The 24,968-nt window shown below is 35.8% G+C and overlaps 1 protein-coding gene across 4 annotated transcripts in view; it reads left to right on the top strand.

Annotated features, from left to right (window-relative positions):
* Positions 1 to 24,968, top strand: part of LOC150093925 (cilia- and flagella-associated protein 91-like) — a 201,447-nt gene that overhangs the window by 38,140 nt on the left and 138,339 nt on the right. For all 4 annotated transcript variants that reach the window (XM_090413047.1, XM_090413045.1, XM_090413046.1 and 1 more), the window contains exons 7-8: positions 14,032 to 14,214; positions 24,203 to 24,337. In XM_090413047.1, coding sequence (XP_090269173.1) covers positions 14,032 to 14,214; positions 24,203 to 24,337 — 318 coding nt within the window. The remainder of the gene's footprint in view (positions 1 to 14,031; positions 14,215 to 24,202; positions 24,338 to 24,968) is intronic.

Here is a 24,968-nt window from a genome sequence, read left to right as displayed (position 1 = left end):
CTGCTTCTGTCATTTTCCTACCATCAACACTGAGTAAAGTTATCTTTCCATAATCATTCAGTCTCTTACTTGCTACATAGAGAAAAAACTTTATTGGATTTACTTTGGCCTTCTTAGATCATTTTCATTCAAAATCTGATTTAGCCTTCCTTACCACACTAGTTACCCTTTGTGCTTGTGTTTACAGTTCCTGCTTTATATTGCTACTCATTCACTTAATCCCTATTCCATTGATCCTCGTGACCCTAGGTATGCAGTCTGATATTTCCTCACTTAAACAATGTCTGATCACTTTCCAAGTAATTTCTTATACCATGGCACTGCTCTAAGTTGCCTCTTAAGTTTGTCATTATTGCAAGCTTTGTAGTTCCACATAAACCTTTTCTTGACTGAAAATACCACATTTTGAGCAAGCTGTTTGAAAATACTGATTGATAACCTTCTGTGATCAGAGGTGGAATTTCTACTGTAGTTATAAACAGTCTTCTATGCTATTACCAGATCCGACACTCTCAAACCCCTTGTCTGCTCCATCACATGCTGCTTCAGGTAATTATCAACTGTATAAATTCCATTTTCATTTTTTCATGTGTCCTTCCCTCTTTCCAATCTATATCCCCATAATTGAAGTCTCCTATGATAATCTGCAGATGCATGTCATCCAAATCTTCTGGACACTCAGGTCTATAGAAGCAACCAATAATATATTTTGTCCTATTGGCTATTTCACACCAAACAGCCTCAAGTGAACCATTTCCCTCAGATCTACAATCTTTTTTAACTTCTATTTTTGTTGGTTGAAGTTATCATTATTACGAGGGTGGTCTGAAATGTTCTCGACCATAGATGGCAACACTATCGGCAAGATTTTTTTTTCTAAGTTGGTACATCTGTCATAATCCATCTGTGTGAAATTGCAAGTCATTCTATCAAGTAGTTTGTTTTATACAGTTGTTTGAAACAAAAAGTGTTGTCTGTATCCCTTGAAATGAATGAAATTCAATATCGTGTGGTTATAAAATTCTTTGTAAAAGAAGGTTTAATGCCAAAAGAAACTCATTCGAAGTTCATAAAAGTTCATGGGCACTCTTCTCTTCATTTTTGACAATTAAGAAATGGGCTGCTGCTGCGTTTAAATGTGGCTGAACCAGCCTTGAACATGATCCACGTGAAGGACATCCAAAAAGTGTAACAACACCAGAAATCATTGATCAAGTGCACGATATGGTATTGGATGACTGGTGAGTCAAAGTGCATGAAATTGCTGAGACTGTAGGCATTTCAAAAGAACATGTAAGATATATTTTGCATGAAGAATTGCAAATGAAAAACCTTTGTGCAAGATGGGTGCCATGCTTGCTCACAGCAGATCAAAAATGCACTCTCATGAAAATCTCTGAACTGTGCTTGGAGCGTTTTAACAAGAATAAAATTAATTTTGTGCATCGATTTATTACTATGGATGAGACTTGGATTCGCCATTACACACCATAATCATAACAGCAGTCAAAACAGTGGGCAGAAGCTGGTTATTCAGCACCAAAGAAGACAAGTCGGTTCCATCAGCAGGAAAAAGCATGGCATCAGTGTTTTGGGATGCTAAAAGCATTTTGTTTATTAATTATCTTGAAAAGGGTAAAAAAATAACTGGGGAATATTATTCCAATCTTTTAACCAGACTAGATGAAAAAATTCATGAGAAAAGATCTCGTTTGCAGAAGAAAAAATCATCTTTCATCAGAACAATGCACCTGCCCACAAAAGTATTTTGGCAATGGGAAAATTAAGGGATCTGCACTATGAATTGTTGGAACATCCACCCTATTCCCCAGATTTGGCTCCTTCTGACTTCTATCTCTTCCCAAAACTAAAACTCTTCCTCGCTGGTCAGTGTGTTTTTTCGAATCAAGAGGTGATTGCAGCTGTAGAGGAGTATTTTCAGATCTTACTGAGAACCACTACAGGAACGGTAGTGGTTCTCATCGCTGGAATAAATGTATTAGTCTTAAGGGAGATTATGTTGAAAAATAAAAATAATTTTGAAATTATAAATTCATTTTTTCGTTGTTAGGCCAAGAACTTTTCAGACTACCCTTGTATTATTATCCTAAGACCTCATAGAGTCACAAACTTATCTAGCAACTCCCTTTTGTGATATACACAGCTCATCTTAACATGACTTAGACAAATTCTGCAGACCCTATGCTTTCAGGTATTACATTCTGATCATTCACAACTCTCCATGCAAAAAACCTGCTGCTCACTCTCTTGCTCACACCCTCCTTATACAGCTTCCAGGGAAGAACTCTTGTTCTTCCCCAGTCTCCCACCATTTTATGATTAATCTTATAACTACCCCTTTCAACTTGAATGTCTCTATCATATCATCCCCTTCTTCTTCCTATCCACTATATCCTCCAAATTGCATCATCTTATCCTTTCTTCATATTCGACATTCCACAGATCAGAAACTATTTTGGTCAATTACCTTTCATCCTCTCCAAAAGCTCTTCATCCTTTTGAAAATCAGGTGACCAAATCTGTGCACAGTAGTCCATATGTGGCCTAACCAGACCCTTGTACAATGGAACCAGAATCACCTTACTTCTATAAGTAAGTGTCCTGTACATCATTGCCAGAATCTGTTGTGTTATCCTCACAGTTTTGGCAATGTGTTCTCTAAATTTTAGATCCTTATGCACAATCACCTCCAATATTGTATCCCCACAAAGATAAATTCTACATCCCATCTTTGTTTTCCAAAATTTAAAACATTACATTTTGCAACATTGAACTGACATCCTCAATCTGTGTCCATTCACGCAGTCTATTCAAGTCTTCTTGTCAGGCCACAACATCTGTTCTACTCCATATAGTTCATCCAAACGTTGCATTATATGGAAATGACTGTATATACCCATTCAAATATTTCCCTATATAATTAACATACAGATTAAACAGTAATGGCTCTAAAACAAACCCCTGAGACACACCACTAGTGACTCCTCTTCTGGGATTATTTCTATCCCATACATAACTTGTTGATACCTATCGGATAGCCAATCTCCAATCCAATGCACTATTCTAATATCCAACTCCCAGCCGCTCAAGTTCGACTATCAACTTATCATTCAGTAATCTATCAAAAGTCTAAGTATACTACTGTGTATTCTTCTTCTAAATACAATTCTCCTGTTACGTTATAGTAAGAAGTAAATAGATACTAAAACATGACCTCCTTTTAGCAAATCCATGCTATCCATCAACAAAAATAACACTGTTATCAACCCAGTTCTGAATCCTGATTTTCAACAGTCTTTGCAACACTTTAACCACAACACCTGACACAGAGATTGGCCTGTAATCTGATGCTTGAATTCTGTCGCCTCCTTTATGAAGTGGTAATCCTGCCTTCTTTCTACTCCTTTGCAACTTGACCCAATGTGAGACTCATATTAAACAAATATGCCAAGGCAGATGTAAACTGCTTGGCACATTCCTTCGAAATATGAGGTGATATATCAAGTCCCACAGCCTTATTAATATCCGATTTGCTTAATTCCCCATATACCTCTTCCTCACTTATAATCAGTCTCTTCTCATCACCACTGCTTTCACACTCTCCATGATGTCACATTTACAAAGATCAATGACCCTTTTAACCATTTCTATTTTCACAAAATACGTTATATCCTTCCATATCTATTTTTGTCAGGATATCATCATAATCTAACCACATATCATTTATTATTATTATTATTATTATTATTAAACAAGACCTCATGGAGTCAAAGACTCCTCTAGGAGGTCCTTTTATCTCACACACATCTCATCATACCGGGTCTTAAACACATTCAAACTCCTTGCAGACACCACACTCTCAGGCAAGGCATTCCAATCATTCACAACTCTGCACGAAAAAAACCTGCCTCTCACTCCCCTACTCACACCCTCTTTATACAGTTTCCAGTGATGACCTCTGGTTCTCCCCTGATCTCCCACTATTCTCTGTAGAACTTCTCCACCATTGATCCTATAACAACCCCTTACCAACTTGTAGGTCTCTATCATATCTCCCCTCTTCCTTCTCTCCACTAGACTCTGCAAATTACATCTTTTCAATCTTTCCTCATACTCGACATTCCAGAGGTCAGAAACTACCTTAGTCAGTCGCCTTTGGACCCTTTCCAACATCTCTTCATCCTTCTGAAAACCAGGTGACCAAATCTGGGCACAATAGTCCATGTGTGGCCTAATCAAAGCCTTATACAATGGAACAAGAATCTCCCTACTTCTACACGTCAGTGTCCTCCTCATCATTCCCAGAAGTCTTTGTGTTGTCTTCACAATTTTGGCGATGTGTCCCCTAAATTTTAGATCCTTATCCACTATCACTCCCAGATCTCTTATTTCCTCTACTTCCAACAATATATTCTCACCAAGCATAAATTCTGCATCCCATCTTTGTTTTCCAAATTTTAAAACCTTACATTTTGCAACATTGAACTCACATCCCCATTTGCTTACCCAATCACTCAATTTATTCAAGTCTTCTTGCAAGGCCACAACATCTTCACTACTCTTTATGGTTCGTCCCAACTTTGCATCATCTTCAAACAACTGAATATCTCCATCCAAATCTTCGCCAATATCATTAATATACAAGTTAAATAGTAATGGCCCTAAAACAGATCCCTGAGGCACTCCACTAGTGACTTTCCTTTTCCTGGATATTGCACCCCCATACACAACTTGTTGATACCTATCAGATAGCCAGTCTCCAATCCAATGCACTAATCTAATATCCAACCCCATCTGCTCTAGTTTGACTGTCAACTTATCATGAGGTACTCTATCAAAAGCTTTTGCAAAATCCAAGTATATTACTGTGTATCCTTCTCCTCTGTCCAAGGAAGCAGTCACTTTATTGTAATAAGTAAGTAGATTACTAAAACATGATCTTCCTTTAGCGAATCCATGCTGTCCATCAAAGATTATACCATTGTTGTCTACCCAACTCTGGATCCTAGTTCTCACAAGCTTCTCCAACAACTTAACCACAACACCTGACACACAGATAGGCCTATAGTTTGATTCTTGAGTTCGATCACCTCCTTTATGAAGTGGCACAATCTTGCCCTCCTTCCACTCTTTAGGGACTTGACCAAGTGCAAGACTCGTATTAAAAAAATATGTCAAGGCAGGTGTCAACTCTCTGGCACATTCCTTCAGAATACGTGGTGATATATTATCAAGTCCCACAGCCTTATTTACATCTAGTTTACTCAACTCCCCAAACACCTCTTGCTCACTTACAGTCAGTCTCTCCTACCCATCATCAACTGCTCTTAATCTCTCCATGAAGTCACATTCACAAGATTGAAAGATCTTTATGAACTGCTCATTAAGTATCTCCACCACACATTCTGCAACAGCTGTCTTTATACTTTCCTCCAATCAATGTCATCCTTCCATAATCATTCTTTCTTTTGCTGGCTACATATCGAAAGAACTCCCTAGGATTCTTTTTAGCTTCATTAGCTAACTGCTGTTCATACCTCTCTTTAGCTACTCTCACCAACCAAGTCACTCTCCTTGCCTGGTCTTTGTAGAGCTCATGAAATTGGTTACTTCCACTTCTCTTATGCTGCCTCCACAATGCCCTTTTTCTCTGTATTGCATGCTTAATCTCTTTATTCATCCATCTCACACCTAACTTATTTAACCTTCTCACCCGTGGTATACTTGCCTGGTCTTTGTAGAGCTCATGAAATTGGTTACTTCCACTTCTCTTATGCTGCCTCCACAATGCCCTTTTTCTCTGTATTGCATGCTTAATCTCTTTATTCATCCATCTCACACCTAACTTATTTAACCTTCTCACCCGTGGTATACATTTAGACATTGCATCCACTAAATATTTTTTGAAAATCCCCCAAGCTGCATTGATCTCTTTTCCAGCTAACTCCTCATTCCATGCTACACCTGCAAGCTGTCTCCTGAGCTCTTCATAATCACCCCCCCCCTTGTAGTTCCACATATACCCATTATTCCAACAATTTTTAGAGTGATTGAACTCAGTCAGTGCAACCATTTCAATTCCCTTGTTTCTGATACATGTAGCATTCATATACAAACATAACATCCCCTTCCTGGATCTATAACAAGTTTCACTGATACTACTTATTAGATGTAACTTCTCTATACTTTATTTGAGCCATTTCTTTTTCTCCTTATTCATCCTAGGAGAACCTTCTTCAAATCAGACTCTTTTCCCTAGATCCCAGGTCATCTCCTTCCCTTTTTTGTCTACACATACATTCATCCTCTTGGAGTATCATCCTTTTTCAAGCTGTGTTCCCCTGTCCACCCTGAGTCTCCCTGTTTCCCTGTTTCTCTCATTCTCTACACTCATTCCGTCCACTTCTTCATTCATAAGCACCACATCAATCTCTCTTTCCATAATTTCCCATTCTTCTCTCCAAATGACTCACACCAAAACCATTCAAATGCAGTCCACTACTCTCTTTAAGCTATTTTATGTACCTCTCAGTTTTACTAATCTGAAGAACAGAAAGAGAGGAAAACTAGTTCCATTGCATGAAGGATGCTGCATGCAATGGAACCGTTATAGGCCAATCAGTATCTAAAGAATGATGGTTAAAGTATTCGAGAAGTTAGTTAAAAGCAGAATTCAGAAATGGGTTGATGGGAATTTAATACTATCTGAGGAGGATGGGAGTAGCTTGATTTTGTGAAAGGTAGGTCTGTCTTAATAACTTGCTCACATTTAATAATAAAAAGTTATAATATAATAAAAAATTATAAATTTATAATATTTATAAATATAAATTATAATTATAATATAATTTATTATAAATTATATTAAATTATAAATTTAAATTATAATAAATAATTAAATATAAAATTATAATAAATAATTAAATATAAAATTATAATAAATTATAAATTATATAAATTATCCTCTTCATAAGGTAAATAACCTCTTCATAACCACATCTGGAATACTCTGCACAGATCTGGTTGTCTGGATTTCTTGGGAATAAGGAAGTGGTAGAAAGGAACCAGAAGTAAGTGACTAAAATTATGACAGGTCTATGGAATGTTACCTGTGAAGACAATCTGAAGGTCTGTGGGTTATAAAAGTTAGTTAGGTAGAACAAGAGGGGATATGTTCAAAAAATATAAATTATTAGAGGTTTTATAGGATTAACGTAGAAGAATTTTTCAATACATTATGGGAAGGGAGAGAACTAAATATCACCTCAGGAAATTGTGTATAGTTAGCAAAGGGGATTAGATTTTTTTTTTTTTTTTTTTGCATAGAGTGATGAATAGGTGGAATAGTTATCAGGTAGGAGTGTTTTGTTGGTGAATGAATTTAACGAGAAGTAGAATAGGTGTTGTGTGAATATTGTTTAGTGTGGTTCTCTTATGGAGATGCCTAAGGATATAATAATAATAAGAATTATGAGGAGTGGAGTAGTATGGCTCTACAGGAGGATTTCAGTAGTCCCTCACCAAGTAGACTGGTGGAGTAGGTGTGCCATTTCAACATTGCTATGTCTAAGGTTTAGAAATTTAAAGACATTGATGGGGCAAAGAATATACAATTGGTAGTAATATCTGCCAAATTCTATACCATTTTTCTTGCACAACCTGCTCACTGACTCATTTGCAATCATAGCTCTTCTCAAATCATATAATGGCAGGGGACTTACAATCTTTACTTTCTTGCTCTTTGTATTTGCTTGTACCAACAACTCTTTCACATCTTCTAGCATACCATATTTGTCCCCTGCTAGATGATTAGTATCCAAGTTTAAAGATGATAAGCATCACTAACATCCCTAACCTTGTCCCAGAGAAACGTGATTTTTTCCATCCCCCCTTAAGCACTTCTCTTTTCATGGAATCTCCATAAAAAATTCAACTCTCCCTTTCATTCTTTTAGACTCTACTTTCTCTCTCTCTCTCTCTCTCTCTCTCACACATCCTCCCCCTTCTTTCACTTTTCTGCCATACCATTTGCCTATCATTTCTCTATTTCTCTTTATGGACAAAGAGAGAACTCCATGGAGTCAAAAGACTCATTACAGAGATAATAGGCAAGCAGAAGTGTGGAGGAAGAAGGAAGTTATATGGAATTATAAGGCAGGGAACCATATTAGACTTACAAACCAGCTTAAGAAGTAGTATAATGGATGAAAGAATTTGAAGCAAGAGAATCAGTAGTGCATTGGAGATAGTTAAGAAAATCCTGTTAATAGCAGTGCCAAATTATACAGCTCCAATGAAAAAAAAAAGATAAAGCAAATTGAAGTACAATGGATGACTAGGAAAAATCAAACAGGAACTGCAGATGAAAAAGAGGTTATGGATGATATATAAAGAGAAAGGTGGAAAATATTTGCATGAGGAATATAATTCTCACAATAGGAAAGTAAATAGCATAGTAAGAAGAAGAAAATTAGAATATATTAGAGGAGACTATGCTGCAGTCAAAGGAGTTCTTTTCATATGTGGCCAGTATGAGTAAAAGTTATTCCAGAGAGAGATTACTTTGATGGATGATGATAGTAGTTGGATGACCAAGGCAGATGACACATTTGAGCTCTTTCATAATTATTTCTTTAGGGTGTTCCATCCAGGCAAGGCAGGCTTTATTCCTAGAGGGATAAGGAGGGATAAGAATTCAAAGTAAATGAAGCAGATATATTCCAAATACAGCAATCTAATTGTCAGTACAGGAGTGAGACCAAATGAGATTTTTCCACATGTTTTACATTCCTTCCACTCCTCAAGATCTTTTCCTGTTGCAAGACTCATTAAATAGCCAGATTAGTGGTTGAATGGAGGATTCATGCCATAGACCACTTTGTATTTCTTCTGTGGTTATTAAGATTTGGGAAAAATTGGTCAGAGCTTATATACAGAATTGGGTGTATGAGGACAATGTCATTTATGCAGTAGAGCATGGATTTCTTTGGGTACTCTTGTTTTAGTAATCTAGTTAACTTTCATAATAAAGTAACAAGTGCAATGGATGAGGGTAAAGCATACATTGTCATTTCTTTGGATTCTAAAAAGGTTTGATAGAGTATCATGTGAAAAGTTAGTATTTAAGGTGCAACATATAGATTTGGATATCAGGTTAATGGATTGGACTGGTAACTGGCTTTCTGGTAGATATTAGAGAGCTGTATATAGGGGAGCAGTATCACAGAGTAGGAAGATTACAAGTTCAACAGGATTTAGTAGTGGAACCATTATTGTTCCATCTTTATGTCAATAATCTTGTCACCGGATTACAGGAAGATACTGTTTATAGATTATTATTATTATTATTATTATTTGGTAACTTCCATGGAGTCAACAGACTCATCGTGGGACCTACTTAACCAGCAACATGTCTATTGATGAGCTTTGAAGTTATTTACATTACCTGTACTCACAACATACTCAGGCAATGTATTCCACTCGCTAGCAACCTCTCGACATGAAAATCCACTCTTCACATCTTTCTTCATCATATTTTTATACAACTGAGAGAGTTGACATCTCATTCTTCCCATCTTAACATCCACTCTTTGTATAATTTCTTCTGTATTATTCTTAACTAACTTGAAGGTCTCTGTCATATCGCCTCTTCTTTTCCTCCTATCCACCAACTTCTGTAATCCACATTTTTTCAAATGCTCTTCATAACAATACTCCAGAGTCTTGATATCACTTTGGTTATTTGTCTTTGGACCCTCTCTAGTGTTTCCACATCACAATGAAAACTAGGTGACTAAATCTGAGCACAATACTCCATATGCGGTATGACTAATGCCTTATATAGAGGCACCACCACCTCCTTATCCCTGCATGTCGATGTACTTTTTATCATTGCAGCATTACTATTATTATTATTATTATTATTTCATGACACCTACATTCAAAGACTCATTGAGGGAGGATGCTTACTCCACAACTCTCTCTCTCAACCACTTCCATCAATTTTCATCATCTACACTAATGCTATCTACTGCCCACCATCACTAGCATTATTTGTCTATAAACTGTGTGTGTGTGTGTGTGTGTCCATTCTGCATACAGGCCAGTTTGCCTGTATGCAGAATGAAAAACCCGAGTTTCTGGTAGAAAAACCCTGCTACCTCCATATGAGATCTGCAAACTCACCTTCAATTATTAAAAAACCCCATATAAAGACTCCTCCTGTCATGATGAGAATTGAATTTGGGCATTTTCCAAATGAAGGGCACAACATACTGTCATTCTTCCAATTGCACCACAGAGATACTATACAGTCTTTGCAACATGTGATGTGCCCCCAGAAATGCAGTCCACTGTCTACCATCACTCCAAAATTCCAAAACTCATCCACTTCCTGAAGTACAGCTCCACCAATACAATATGTAGCTGTATACCTCTGTATTCCAAAGTGTAACACCTTGCATTTATCAATATTAAAACTGCAACTTCACTCATTTGCTTAAGCTGAAAGTCTATTCAAATCTTCCTGTAAATAAATAATATCAGCACTACTCCTGATAATTCTACCTCACCACTGACAAACAATTGGAGATCCTCAATTACTCCACACAAAATATCATTAACAAATAAGTTAAACAGTAGGGGCCCAAGAACGGAACCCTGATTCATGTCACTGGTCATCTTCCTTTTCTGAGACAGCTCCATTATACACAGCTTGCTGGTATCGTTCAGCAAGTCAATCTCCGATCCATCTAACAATATATTATCTGTTCCTATCCTCTGCAGCTTGTACACCAACTAGATGATGTGAAGTTTGGAAGGATTATTAGTAATAATGCTGATGTATGCATCTTCATGAGGATTTGAATAACCTGAAAGGTGGAAAAATGAATGGGGATATCAGTTCAATGCAAATAAATGTAAGGTTTTTGCACTTTGGATGCTTCATATCACTTGGGGGGGGGGGTAATTTCATTAAGAAGTGGTGGAAACAAGGCATCTTGTAGTGTTGTAGATAGAAATTTCAAATTCAGAGGATATATTGTTCAGGGGCTATATGTGGATGAAGCAATGAATAATCAGTAACACCTGAGCCTTTTGATATGTTAGCTATGTGGATAGATTGAAGGCATGGAGACTGCAGAGTTTGGTGGATAGAATACAAATGGGTGAAATGACTGAGACATTTAAACTGTCGAGAGGTAGTTACAGGATTGTAACTACCTCTCGACAGTTTATTTTTAAAATTACATTTTAAAAAACTTGGGGATTTTTCGTGTAGTAGAACAATGGGTCATCCTTAGAAGTTATGAATGGAAATGGTAAGAGAGTGAGGAGTGGCTCTGTTTCCATGAAAGGTGGCTGGACCATGGAATGCATTGCCTGATAGGGTAGTGAGAGCACAAATGGTAAATGGGTTTATGGCATGATATAAGAGACTTTGTGTTGTATAAGATGGGTCTCTCACAATCAGTCTTATGACTCCAAGGAAGTCTTGAATATTAATAATAATAATATTGAGGGTGTGAAAACAACCCAGAGAATTACTGGAGTATTGAGGAGAACATTGACCAGCAGAGATAAAAGGGTGGTGGTCATAGGATGTGATCATACCACATCTGGTTACCTGGATTTGAAGGGGATGAAATAACCTTGTAGAGGTTATTTCATCCCCATGTAGAGGCGGATAACAAAAATGTTATCAGGACTGTATAGTGTTGGCTATGAGGATAAACTGAAACCATGCAAACTACAAATTTGGTGAATGGAAGACAATACAGGGGATATGATTGAGACATTTAAGTTGTTGAAAGGTATTTACCAGATTAACACTGGAGATTTTCATATGGTAGAATGAGGGGAAGGAACAAGGACAAGAGGCCATCCATGGAAGTTGCAAAAGGAGGTAGTAATTAAGAGGGTAAGAAATATGTTTTTACATGGAGAGTGGTGTAAGACCATGGAATAAGTTATCTGAGAGGGTGGTGAAAGTTTTAAGGAATGGTGTGATAAACTTTGTGTTGTCTAAGGAGGGCTCTTACAATTAGTCATATGACTCCATACAGGTTCAGAATAATAATAATAAAAATATGTCTCCATCTAATAAAGTGATAAATGTAGCAAGGAAGGAAAATTTGGAATATCAGAAGAGACTATAACTATAATCCTAAGAAAATCCCATGGACTTCTTTTATATTTGGCCAACAGAAAGTGTAATTATTGTGGATGAATAATTGTGCTAGACTGAGCAAGCATTCATGTGAAAAATGCAGATGATATGTTAAAGTTTAGTAATCACTTTTCCAGATATTTCATTCTAGTCAAGTAAGTTTTATTCCTAAGGAATAGCAAAGGTTATATGATTATAAGTGAATGAAGAAGTATTTATACATAAGTATAATTCTCTGTGTTCATAAGGCAGTGGACTGGATAAGATTTTTTTTAAAGGGAATATGGTAAGAAATAACAGTCCATTTATCTTGTTGTTTAATAAAAGTCTTACAAGTGTCAAAACAGAAGTAATTATACTATACATCAGTTTGTACAACCATTTTTATAGGATGAAAAAATATCGTTTACTAAAAGTGGATAAATATAGTGTAATATAATGGAATCTTTTTTTTTATGTTCAACATATCTAACATGTTCCTTCTTTCTCACTTCAAAACACACAGCTTATCTGCCCTATGTAGACTGGACCGATTAAGTATAGTATTCTATAGATTCCTGGGTTTGTAAAAGAGAGAGAGGGGATGGAAAAGAGAATTCAAGCCATTTGTAGCCATCTCAGGTCTTCCTCAGGAGACCTGAGATGGCTACAAATGGCTTGAATTGGCTTGAAAAGGCATTCTGATATGATCTTTTTGGAAAGAGAAGCAATCCTAATAGATGGATTGCCAGTATATGGAATGGCAATCGAATTGTTGTGTGGTGGTTACAGAGAGAAAGAGATAGTTTGAAAATAAAATTTTGTCAACTGTTGTTTTGGAATAACCATTAAGAACAAATAAATAAGAGAAGGCCTGTAGTTCTGTCTTAAGTTCATCTTTATTTTGTAAAATCAAACATGCTTGATTCTTGAGGATGTGGATTAGCTTTTGAGAAGAATGGTGAAGGGATGAAGCATAACGATAGTGTCCCATATAAGTAGGCTTATGATATACTTCCAGAGTCACACCATTGTTAGATTTCTTTACAATGAAAACATTTAGATATTGGAATTAACAGTTCTTTTCTAGTTCTAATGTAAAATTTATTGTAGGTCTAAATGAATTGAAAAAATGAAGAAGTAGCTATAGTCTTGGGAAGTCATATTTCCAAATAACAAAGACATCATTGCTATCTCCAGTCTTTACCTGAGGGCAGCTAATGCATGCCATGTGACTTTGCATTGTTTTTTAAGATGAATTTATTTATTCTTTATTATTATGTGACACCTCCAGGGAGTCCAAAGACTTATTGAGGGAGGGCATCTACTCTACAACTCTTCTTCTCCATCACTAGTATTTCCACAGACAATCACAAACGTCATGCCCACAGCAGGATTCGAACCCACAGTCTTTTGGCTGGAGAGCACATATGCTAACCACTCGGTTAACCCGGCCAGCTTTTGTAATGATTTTTTCAGAGTTTGGACATTTCCATTGTTATTTATTTTTGCATCCTTTTTTTTTTTGTGTGTGTGTGTGTGTGTGCATGCATGCGTGTGTACTACTTATAAACCCTGAAGAAGTCTCCAGTTCTTTTTTGGGTGAACAAAACTTTTGGTATTAGTGACTAATAAAATATCCTTGGTGATGCTCAGTGAATTTGCAATATTTATCTTGAGGATGTGGATTATGTATGGTATGTCATATATTTTAAATTATTAACATTCAGAGTCTTGAAACATTCATACAGTTTATGCCATTCTGATGTAATATAATCTATTTGAACAGTCAAATATATAACTTGACCATCCTTCTTTATAATATTTGTCAAAATTTTCACTGCCAATTTTGCAATATTTAGATATTGAATTTGTTGAAAAGAAGCATCGTTCATTTATGTCAAGAAAGCATGCCTTAAGTTTGAAGAAACCTGCAGAGCCTGATGCCTTTGCTAAACCATCTTCACTAATAGATTTTCCAAGCAGTCATGAAGCAAAAAGGATTAAGCATTTACAAAGAACAAAATACCTAACAACTAATGAAGGTCAGTTATTGAATTGTAAATGCAATATTAGAGAATGTATTATTAATATTTGGTAAAATTCTTTTTCATTTATTTTTATTTATAGAATTTAAATGTAAGTATACCCCTGCTTTTATGGCTGGTAAAAATTTTCTACTATTAATGTATGAAATTTGATCACAGAAATTAGGCGATCAAGTTAAATATCCTTTTACCAGAGGTTGCTGAACAACTGAGATCACAGTTCCAACAAAGAATAAAATATTTTAATTAGTATGAATGATACCTAATAACTGGATCAACATTGTTTATTTTTTATCTGATAATCAAGTTTTATGTCACAAATTATAGGATACATATGTTTTAAAAAACCTGTGATTAGCACCATCACAGAATGGTGCTTTTCACAGGCTACTTGGACCACCATCTTTTTTTATTTTTTTTATGTATGAATGAAACTTGGCATTATTAAAGCTTGCCATTTGTGGATCACAGTTAACTGTTGCCATTAAATATACTTCAGGATTACTATTAAGTCATCATTTGCAGACTGCTGTAAAATAAGAGGTTGGCTTTATCATATCAAATCTTAAAATCCTTAACACTCTTTGAATTAACAACACATTCTGGTAATGCATTCCATTGACTGGCAATTCTCCATGTAAAAAATCTACACCTCACACTTCTCTTCACCATACTCTTATGTAATTTCCTGGGATGGCCTCTGTTTTTTTCCCATCTCACCTTCTACGCTTTTTATAATCCTATCTGAATTCATTTGATAAAATCCTCTCACTAACTTAAATATCTCTGTCATATCACCTTTTTTCCTCCTATCCACCAAACTATGCAATCCACATTTCTTCAGCCTCTCTCCATAACCAGCATTCCAAAGTCCTGATGTTGTCTTAGTCACTCATCTTTGAACCTCTCCAATGTTTCCACATCACATTAAAAATCAGGTGATCAAATTTGAGCAGAATAGTCCAAGAGTAGTCTGAAGAGTGCTTTATACAGTGGCACAATTATTTCTTTATCCCTATATGTTAAAGTACTTCTTATCATAACAGCACTACAATGTGCTGCAACCTTTACAACACTTGCAATGTGCCCTCTATACTTCAGACCACTGTCAACCATCCCTCCCAAATTCCGAATTTCATCCACCTCCTATGGCATGGTAAAGTCAATAGGACACAACCTTATATTTCTGCACCCCGAAAATGCAACATCTTTCACTTATTAATATTAAAACTACAACCCCGCTGTTTATTCAAGTAAAAAGTTTATTCAAATCTTCTTGAAGGAAAATGACATCAGCAATGCTACTTATAATACTCGAAAACTTTGTATCATCTGCAAACAACAGAAGATTTGGTTATCCTCCTTTTTTGAGACACTGCTCCATCATATATAACTTGAGGGTATCATTTACAGAGCCAATCTCCAATCTATCTAACCAATGTACTATATATTACCATCCTCTGCAGCTTGTACACCAACTTATCATGTGGTAATCTATCAAATGCTTTTGTGAAGTCCAAGAATATCACTGAATATGATTTTCCCTTATCTAACACACTAGTTATCTTATTATAAAATGCAGGTAAATTGCTAAAACAAGACTTAATCTTTACATCTCTATATTGACCATCATAAATGCTATATTGTTATTATTAACATCTGACCTCCATGGAGGCAGAAACTAATCATGGGAGGTACGCACTATTGTACACAATGCTCATCTAACTGTGCTTTAAACTGATTCTATGTGTCTACATTCACAACACACTCAGACAATGCATTCCACTCACCAGCCACTCTCCATGAAAAGAACCAACTCCTCACTCCTCTGCTAACATCCTCCTTATACAGTTTTCAGCGATGGCCTCTTGTTCTATCCCCCTCTCCCATTCTATGAAAACTCTCTTCCATTTCGACCTGATAACAACTCACTTAACTAGTTTATATATCTCCATCATATCTCCCCCCAATTCCTCCTATTCACGAGACTCTGCAACTTACATTCTCTCAATATGTCCTCATACTCCGCATTCTGAAAACCACTGACCACATTTGTGAATCTTTTGTTGACCATTTATAACATATCTTCATCACCATGAAAACCTGGCAAACAAATCTGTGCACAATAATCCATATAAGGCCTGATGAAGGCCTTATACAGTGGCATCATAACCTCTCTATTTCTGCATGTCAGGGCCTTCTGCACCATTGCCATTATCCGATGTGATGTCTTCACAACTTGTGCAATGTGGACCCTGAATTTCAGGTCCTTGTCCACCATCATTCCTAGATCTCTCATCTCTCTACTTCCTTTAAAGTTTCCCCACCAAATGTATACTTTGCATCCCATTGTTGCTTACTAAATCTCAAAATCTTACACTTTGCAACATTCAATTGATAGTTTCGCTTATCTGTCCATTCATGCAATCTATTCAGTTCCTCTTGTAAGATCATAACATCCGCTTGACTCTGCATTGCTCTCCCAAGTTTTGCATCATCTGCAAACAGCTGCATATCACTAGTTAAACCCAGCCCAATATCATTAACATACAAATTGAACAACAATGGTCCCAAGACCGACTCCCGCAGCACACTGGTGACCTTTCTCCTTCAGAATACCACATCCCCATTATACCACTTTCTGATACCTATCCGACAGCCAATCTATGATCCAACTCAGAAGTCTGTTATACAATCCTATCTGTTTCAGTTTATTTAAGAGTTTGTCATGTGGCAGCCTATCAAAAGCCTTTGCAAAAGTCTATATCCATGAACCCAATCCTGAATTCTATTCCTAACCAATCTCTCCAACATTTTGACCATAACTGCAGTTATACAAACTGGTCTATAATTGGAAATTGTCGATGTTGCAACCCTGAAGTTCCGAGAAAAAAAGCTGACATCACTAGTACAGCAGTCAACATGAATACAGTATCAAGAAGAACTCTCAGAAAAGCAAAATGATGAGTCTATTAGAAATTTATTTAACATAAAAGGAACAATGGCTTTATGATGAGACAGAAACGAAATACCGAAATTCAACTAGTTTTGCTAAAAAATATGCTGTTGCCCTCCCCGTCATCATGTTTAGTTGAATGTGGCTTTAGTGCTGTAAATGACTTGCTAGTGAAAAAAAGAAATCATCTGGATATCACAAACCATGGGGATTTAAGATTGAAAATGATTAAATTAGTACCTCAAATAAAAACTCTTTGCAGCAGACGTCAAGCTCGTGGATCGTATTAACTTGGATTTTATTTTCCCGAGTTCAGTTTGATTTATGTTTTATAATATACAAAGTGTAATATGAAATTTATATTCATTGAAGAAAGTCAAATTAAAAACAGTTTTACCTATGTTCCCTTTTTAATTAAAGTGCATATTTATATTATAATTTTTCAGAACTTGGCTGACTATTATGCTACAGGAGGGACATCAAAATCTTTGAGGCATTGAGTTGGGGTATGATCCAAAACACATTGGAAAACATTGATCTAACTCGATCAACATCTGATATACCTCTGATTCTTTCACTTCCAATTCTCCTAATACTTGTCTCCCTTCTATATATTGCACCACATCATTTTACACCAATATGATATACACTGATAAATTGTTCCTTCAATAATTTCACTATATCCTTTACAACTGTTATTCTGCTGTCATGACTGTCCACCATTGATCAACCTACCACAATTATTCTTTCTCTTACTTGCCATATAGCTAAAAAATTTTCTTGTTAACCTTGGCCTAACCAGCCAATTTCTTATCATACTGCACCTTTTCTTTCCTTACCATGCTTGTGCCTTCCTAGCCTACACTTTATACTCTTCATGGATCCTAACACCACAAGCTGTCTTGTTACTCCTCTATAGCTTCCTATAATCACCTGTTTTATATTTCCACATATATCCATTTTTGGTAGTAACCTTTTCTTGTTTCACCACTTCCCAAACAAGTAACTTATGATCACACTCACCAACTGATGGCAGTGTCAAAACCTTGTTACTGCATCTCATGAACCTATCATCAAATCCAAAACATTAAAGCCTCTGGTTACTTCAGTTCAATGCTGCTTAAGATATTTATCTCTCAGAAATTCAACAAACTCACTCTCCTTGTTCCCATATACTATCTTCTCCTTCTATTCTATGAGGGTGATCTGAAAAGTTCTCAGCCTAACAATGAAAAAACGAATTTATAATTTCAAAATTATTTTTATTTCTCAACATAATCTCCTTTAAGATTAACACATTTATTCCAGCGATGCTCCAGTGCCATTATCCCATCCCTATAGTGGTTTTCAATAAGATCTGCAAAATGCCCCTTTACAGCTGCAATCACCTCTTGATTCAAAGTAAACACTGAACAGTGAGGAAGAGTTTTAGTTTTGGGAAGAGATAGAAGTCAGATTGAGCGAAATCTGGGGAATAGAGATGTTCCAACAATTCATAGTGCAGTTCCTTTAATTTTTCCATTGCCAAAATACCTGCCTACAAAGGTATTTTGCCAATGGAAATTTTCATTTCCATTTGCAGAAGAAAAAAAATCATCCTGATAAAAGATGATTTTTTTCTTCTGCAAAATGGGTCTTTTCTCACGAATTTTTTCATCTAGTCTGGTTAAAAGATTGGAATAATATTCCCTGGTTATTTTTTTACCCTTTTCAAGATAATTAGTAAACAAAATGTCTTTAGCATCCCAAAACACCAATGCCACGACCTTGGCTTCTTTGGCGCTGAACAACTGGCTTCTGTCCACTGTTTTGACTGTTGTTTGGATTCTGGTGTGTAATGGTGAATCCAAGTCTCATCAATAGTAATAAATCAATTTTGATTTATTACTATTGATGAGAGATTTACTGTTCAGAGATTTTCATGCGAGTGTGTTTTTGATCTGCTATGAGCAAATGCGGTACTCATCTTGTGCAAAGCTTTTTCATTTGCAATTCTTCATGCAAAATATATCCTACATATTTTTTTGAAATGCCTATAGTCTCAGCAATTTCACACTCTTTGACTCAGCGGTCATCCAATATCATATCTTGCATTTGATCGATGATTTCTGGTGTTGTTACACTTTTTGGACGTCCTTCACGTGGATCATCTTCAAGGCTAGTACAGCCATGTTTGAACTCAACAGCCCATTTCTTAATTGTCAAAAACGAAGGAGAAGAGTGCCCATAAACTTTTATGAACTTCGAATGAATTTCTTTTGGTATTAAACCTTCTTTTACAAAGAATTTTATAACCATACGATACTCAGTTTTACTCATTTTAAGGGATACAGACAACACTTTTGCTTCAGACAGCTGTATAAAACAAACTACTTGATAGAATGATTTGCAATTTCACATGGATGTTTATGACAGATGTTCAAACTTTGAAAAAAAAATCTTGTCGATAATGTTGCCATCTATGGTCTAGGCCAAGAAATTTTCAGACCGCCCTCGTATATTTCTGTAATTAAAGTCTCTCATCAGAATCACCTTCTTTTTATATGCCCAATCAATTTGCCTAAACATTTCACAATCAGTATTCTCAGGGGCATGCCAGTAGTGTCCGGTGCCTGTGTGCAAAACTCTAGTTGGTGCCCTTATGCCCCTTCCCCCAATAAAAAGGCACTTTATAAAAACATTATAAATGAAGTGAGTATTTCATTTTGAATTTTATCTCCTAAATAGGAGAGCATATTGTTAAAGTCAGGATCATTAGCTACACGTCGCATGTGTTCCGATATAAAAGGATCGAACTGTTCTAACATCTCAATGCATTTTAAAAAATTACCATTGTTGCCATCGTAAAGTTTATTACTTTTACCACAAAGAGCTAGATTTTGTTTGCCTAAAAACTGTACTACAAAAATTATTCTTTTTATAACTTCATACCAATGTTTCCTTTCATTATCTAAAGCTGTCTGCTGCAAACGATCAATACAAGTTTTATTTTTTAAGGATGTAATTAATTCCATCCATTTTTTGTAATTGTTCAAATGATTTAAATTTTTCTCATGATGATTCAGGTACATTGCAAGATGTTGCCTATATTCTGCTGATAACAGCATAATATAGAATAAAGTTAAAAACTGCAGCCGATTTTCTTATATATGTTTAGAGCAAATGCGAGTGTGAACAAGATTAAACAAATTCAAACGCGCGTCATCCTGTAAACAGTAAACTCACGCAAGTTCAAGTTTTTACTTGTTTATGCTAAACTACTTGTTAGAACTAGGATCAGAATAAAATAAGATCTTAAGGAATAATAACAAATAAGTGATTATAAATAATTTGTTTAAGACAAATCTATAAAATATAATTAAAATTTAAACAAAAATGTAATTTATTTTGATATAATTAATGAATAATATTTTTTTAAAGTATTTCCTCCTTTTCTGAAATCTTTGGTGCCTTTACTATCCTGGCACCTGTGTGCATCGCACACATTGCACATATTGCCGGCACACCCCTGAGTATTCTCTAAATTCCTTGGCCTATAACATCATCTTATCAGATTATACTAACCTGTTAATTTCAACTTCACACCACACAGATTCAAAATCTGTCCATTCACTATCAACTTCCACACTCTGTGGACACATTTCCTCTGCAATCATTAACAGCACTCCTCTCTTCTTTTCACATTTGTATTCTTCCGGAAAATTATATATATATCCTTCCATTTTTATTCCCAACATCATATTCCCCTCAGACAGCCAAGTTTCACTTATTCCTAGGCATACTTACTCAATCATTGTAACAAACTCGGCTCTTATTTCAAATACTCCATACATTTTTGTACAAATATAAAAATCCCTGTGTCTTTGAGGCCTTTCTACCAGCACCAACATTCTCTATTCCAGCTGCTATACTATACCATACCTCTCTCTTCGATCTGACCACTCCTATATCCCTGATCCTGACTCTGATTTCCATTCCAGTCTGTCTCAGCCTCACCTTTATGCATTCCATCACCTTGTGCTGCTGTAACCACATCTTCAACTTCCTCTCCATCTTCCTCGTGTTATACAATCCATTTAGTTGTGCCATCCTGCTTCACAAATAGACTCTAATCATTCACTACATTAACTTCTTGACTCTGTGCCTTCTCAGAAAACAATAGCCTTTCTATATGCCCAACACCAAACCCATTCAATGCAGTCCATCAACTTTAAACCATTCCAACTTTCCTTTAAATTCACTCCTAGATTTACAAATTGAACCTCCCTTTGCCTCACACAACTCAGCCATCTTACTATTCATTATCTCTGCTCTCCTTCTCAATTCACTGTTATCATATCTGGGCAACATTATTGATTTTTCTAACAACACTATCTGCTGCAACAACTTCCTCAAGTCTCTATTGGCATTCTTCGAACTGTCATTTGTGCTTATGACTGCCACTAATTTTGATGTCTGGTCTTTTCTTTTCTGCAAGGCATTAGTTATTTGTTTCATTATTCCACCAGGAAAGCATGCTTTGTGCACTTTATTAGTTATCACACTTCTAGAGTCCCAATTCAATGATATACGACTATCCTTTGACTCTTTCTTCATAATACTAACTTCCTCATTCTCATCAGCCAATCTCATTAACACCAGACCTCCGTGGAGTCAAAAGACTCCATGTATAGAAGCTTAAGTGCTGTGAGGACATCATGTTGGAAGCTTAATGGATTGTATACAGCACTCAGAAAGGATTAAAAACAGAATTTAATTCTTCCTATATTTCGTCTCAGTCAATGAGACATCTTCAGGATTACAAAAAAACTAATGTAACATAAAAACGAATAAAACAATACTAAGCCCAACCAAACATATCAAAAAATTTAACAACCTGTGTAAAGCCAAGTCGCAACCGCTCCAGACAGTAGTTAAGTTATCCAAAAGGCTCAACAATAATGCCATCAGTGCCCTAAGCCTTGGCCACAATTTCGCAGTCGCTCCGAAAGAAGTGCCGGGGCTTAATGTGATGTTCAACGTCGAACGCGGGATCTGTTGCTTAGTGCCGGAGGTAGCAAACAACAACAGATGACTTGACATTGCCAACATCCTCACCCAGTCTTCATCTCCAAAAAGTAATTTATTCTTCCAACGCACTGCTCATGAAATTACGAAAAGAAAAAGATATCGTTATCAGCAGAGCTGATAAGGGTAATGCCACAGTCATTCTTAATGCCACGGAATACAATCAAAAAATGGAGATTATCCCCCATTTATGTTACATTAGTTTTTTTGTAATCCTTGAAGATGTCTCATTGACTGAGACGAAATATAGGAAGAATTAAATTCTGTTTTTAATCCTTTCTGAGTGCTGTATACAATCCATTAAGTCTCCAACATGGAGTCAAAAGGCTCATTAGAGAAATCACTCATCTGCCTCTATACATGAGTCCTCTAAATGCATGCCTCCCACATTTAGAGGACTCTTGGCCCATAGATTATGAATAATTTGCAGTTCTCGTGATCAGGTTTAATTTAAGTCTTGACTTTAGTTAGATACCAAGAGAATGAAAAGAGAGCAAAATAACTCTGTTGCATAATGGAGGCCCCATGACAAATTCTAGACTAGTTGATTTCTCAGTGGTTAAAGTATTGAACAGGTCAATTAAAAGCATAATTCAGGAATGGATGGATGAAAATATGATACCCTCGGGGATGGTACACAGTTTTGTGAAGAGCAGGTCTCATCTTAGTAATTTTCTTGCATTTGTATAAAGTAACACCTGAATTGATACAATAAAGTAACACTTGAGGACAATTTGCTACATGATTATACCGATCAATTACAAATCATTCAACTGAATACCACATAAACTCTATTATATAAATTGGGGAGGATAGGAATAGATGTGAGGGTGGTTGACAGATAAACATCAAGATTTGGATATAGTAGAGGTTAAATTCATGATAAAGCATGTGTCTGCTGGCGTGCTGCAGCCACAGCTATTTAATTTGTACATAAATGATATAGGAAATGATTTAAGAGAATATTTAAAATAACTGGATATTTAATCCAGTTGTGTTCCGATGACACAAAACTGGATCGAGTAATATGCTGTAAAGACCTACAAGTTAGTAAGGAGTTGTTATAGGATTAATGTTGGACAGGTTTTACAGAAAATGGTGGGAGATCAGGGGAGAACCAGAGGTCATCCCTAGAAGCTGTATAAGGAGGGTGGGAGCAGGGTAGTGAGAAGTAGTTTTTTTGCATGCAGAGTTGTGAATGATTGGAATTCCTTGCCTGAAAGTGTGGTGTCTTCAGAGAATTTGAGTGTGTTTAAGGTGCAGTATGATGAGCTGCATATATGACAAAAGGATCTCATAGATGAGTCTTTGACTCCATGGGATTTTGCAATAATAACAATAATAAAGATGATATAATGATCCTACAGTATGATTTAAACAGACTGGTGTATAGGCTAAGATAATGGTTGTGGTTTAATGTGGCAAATCAAGGTTCTGCACTTTTTGTTGTTGTTGTTGTTGTTGAAAAGATTATAAGCTGTTTACTAGGGATTTGATTGTGATTACAGACAGGGAGTTGAAGTTTAGAGGGGGGGACGTTGCAAAAGTGCTCAAAATAGCCCATTGGATTACTTGAAGGTTGATAAAAACAAGGGCAAGCAGAGATATGGAGGTTATTATTCCTCTTTAGAAGCATTTTTATCTCTGAGGCAGTTCACTCTTTCTTAATCAACCTGGTAACCCTAGACTCCTTCTTTGTCCCAAAATCTACAGTTTTGAAAGTAAGCTGATATGCATTTTGTTTCTGAACATATTGATATTGGGCTCATTCAGTTGTTCTTCAGGAAGATTTGAATCAGCTGGAAACATGAGATGACAGTTTATTTTAAGTATACAGTGACTAAATTTTAAACTTTGTGCTTGGAATATTCAGATGAAAGCAGTATATTTTAAACTATATTTTCTGTATAATTTTAAAATTTTTGTATAATCAGTAATTTTTTAAAATATTTATTTAACTAGGACTTTCAGATTTGGAAGAATGGTTAATGCAGAATGCTAATATGTCAATGGCTCCAGAAATATTTCTGCCAAAAAGACCTCCCAGACTTTCTCGTTATGAACAGCTCTTGAAAAGAACTCACTTGGATATAATGGGTATAGATGAAGATTTTGTTTTCTAAGTTTTAAGTTGTTTCTCATGAGGTAACAAAAATAAGAATTATAATTACATAAAAGAAATTTTGCTTTTATTTCTAAAGATTCCAGTACTAAATAAAATTCCCATATGCCTTTAGTGATCTTAATTTAATCCAAGGTAGTCAATCAACCATTCAGCCTATGCTTACCATGAATGATTGTTCAGGCAGTCTTAATAAACCATACAATTGAATGGCAGTATTTAATGTAATTTTTCCATGCTTTTGTGAATTACAACTGGAAAACATATTTTTTATCTGGCACTTTTTGCATGCATAAATGTATTCAAATTGACATGTAAATGGTAGGTAATATTTCAGTCTTAGGGTAAGCCCTTGAATTTAAATAGTATATTATTTGGTTAAAATGGTTGATTCAGACTCACTATTTAATGGGCCTTATGTTTAATATCTGATGTTATCACTTTGACTGCTTGTTTGGAGCAATCTGAGTTATTTTTTTTCTTGTATGTACATGGCTCCTACACATGAGAAGTTTATTTTTATTTCTAAAGTACCTTTGTATCATAAGTGGGTGGGATAGAGATCATTTTTTTCTGTTTTTATTAATTTTATATTCACCACATTTA

The sequence above is a fragment of the Typopeltis vanoorti genome, chromosome 23 (genome assembly GCF_054136105.1).
Source record: "Typopeltis vanoorti isolate ZY-2024b chromosome 23, IOZ_Tvanoo_1.0, whole genome shotgun sequence".
Classification (NCBI taxonomy): Eukaryota; Metazoa; Arthropoda; class Arachnida; order Uropygi; family Thelyphonidae; genus Typopeltis; species Typopeltis vanoorti.
Note: the sequence above shows the minus strand (reverse complement) of the source record. Positions and strands in the feature narration are given on the sequence as shown.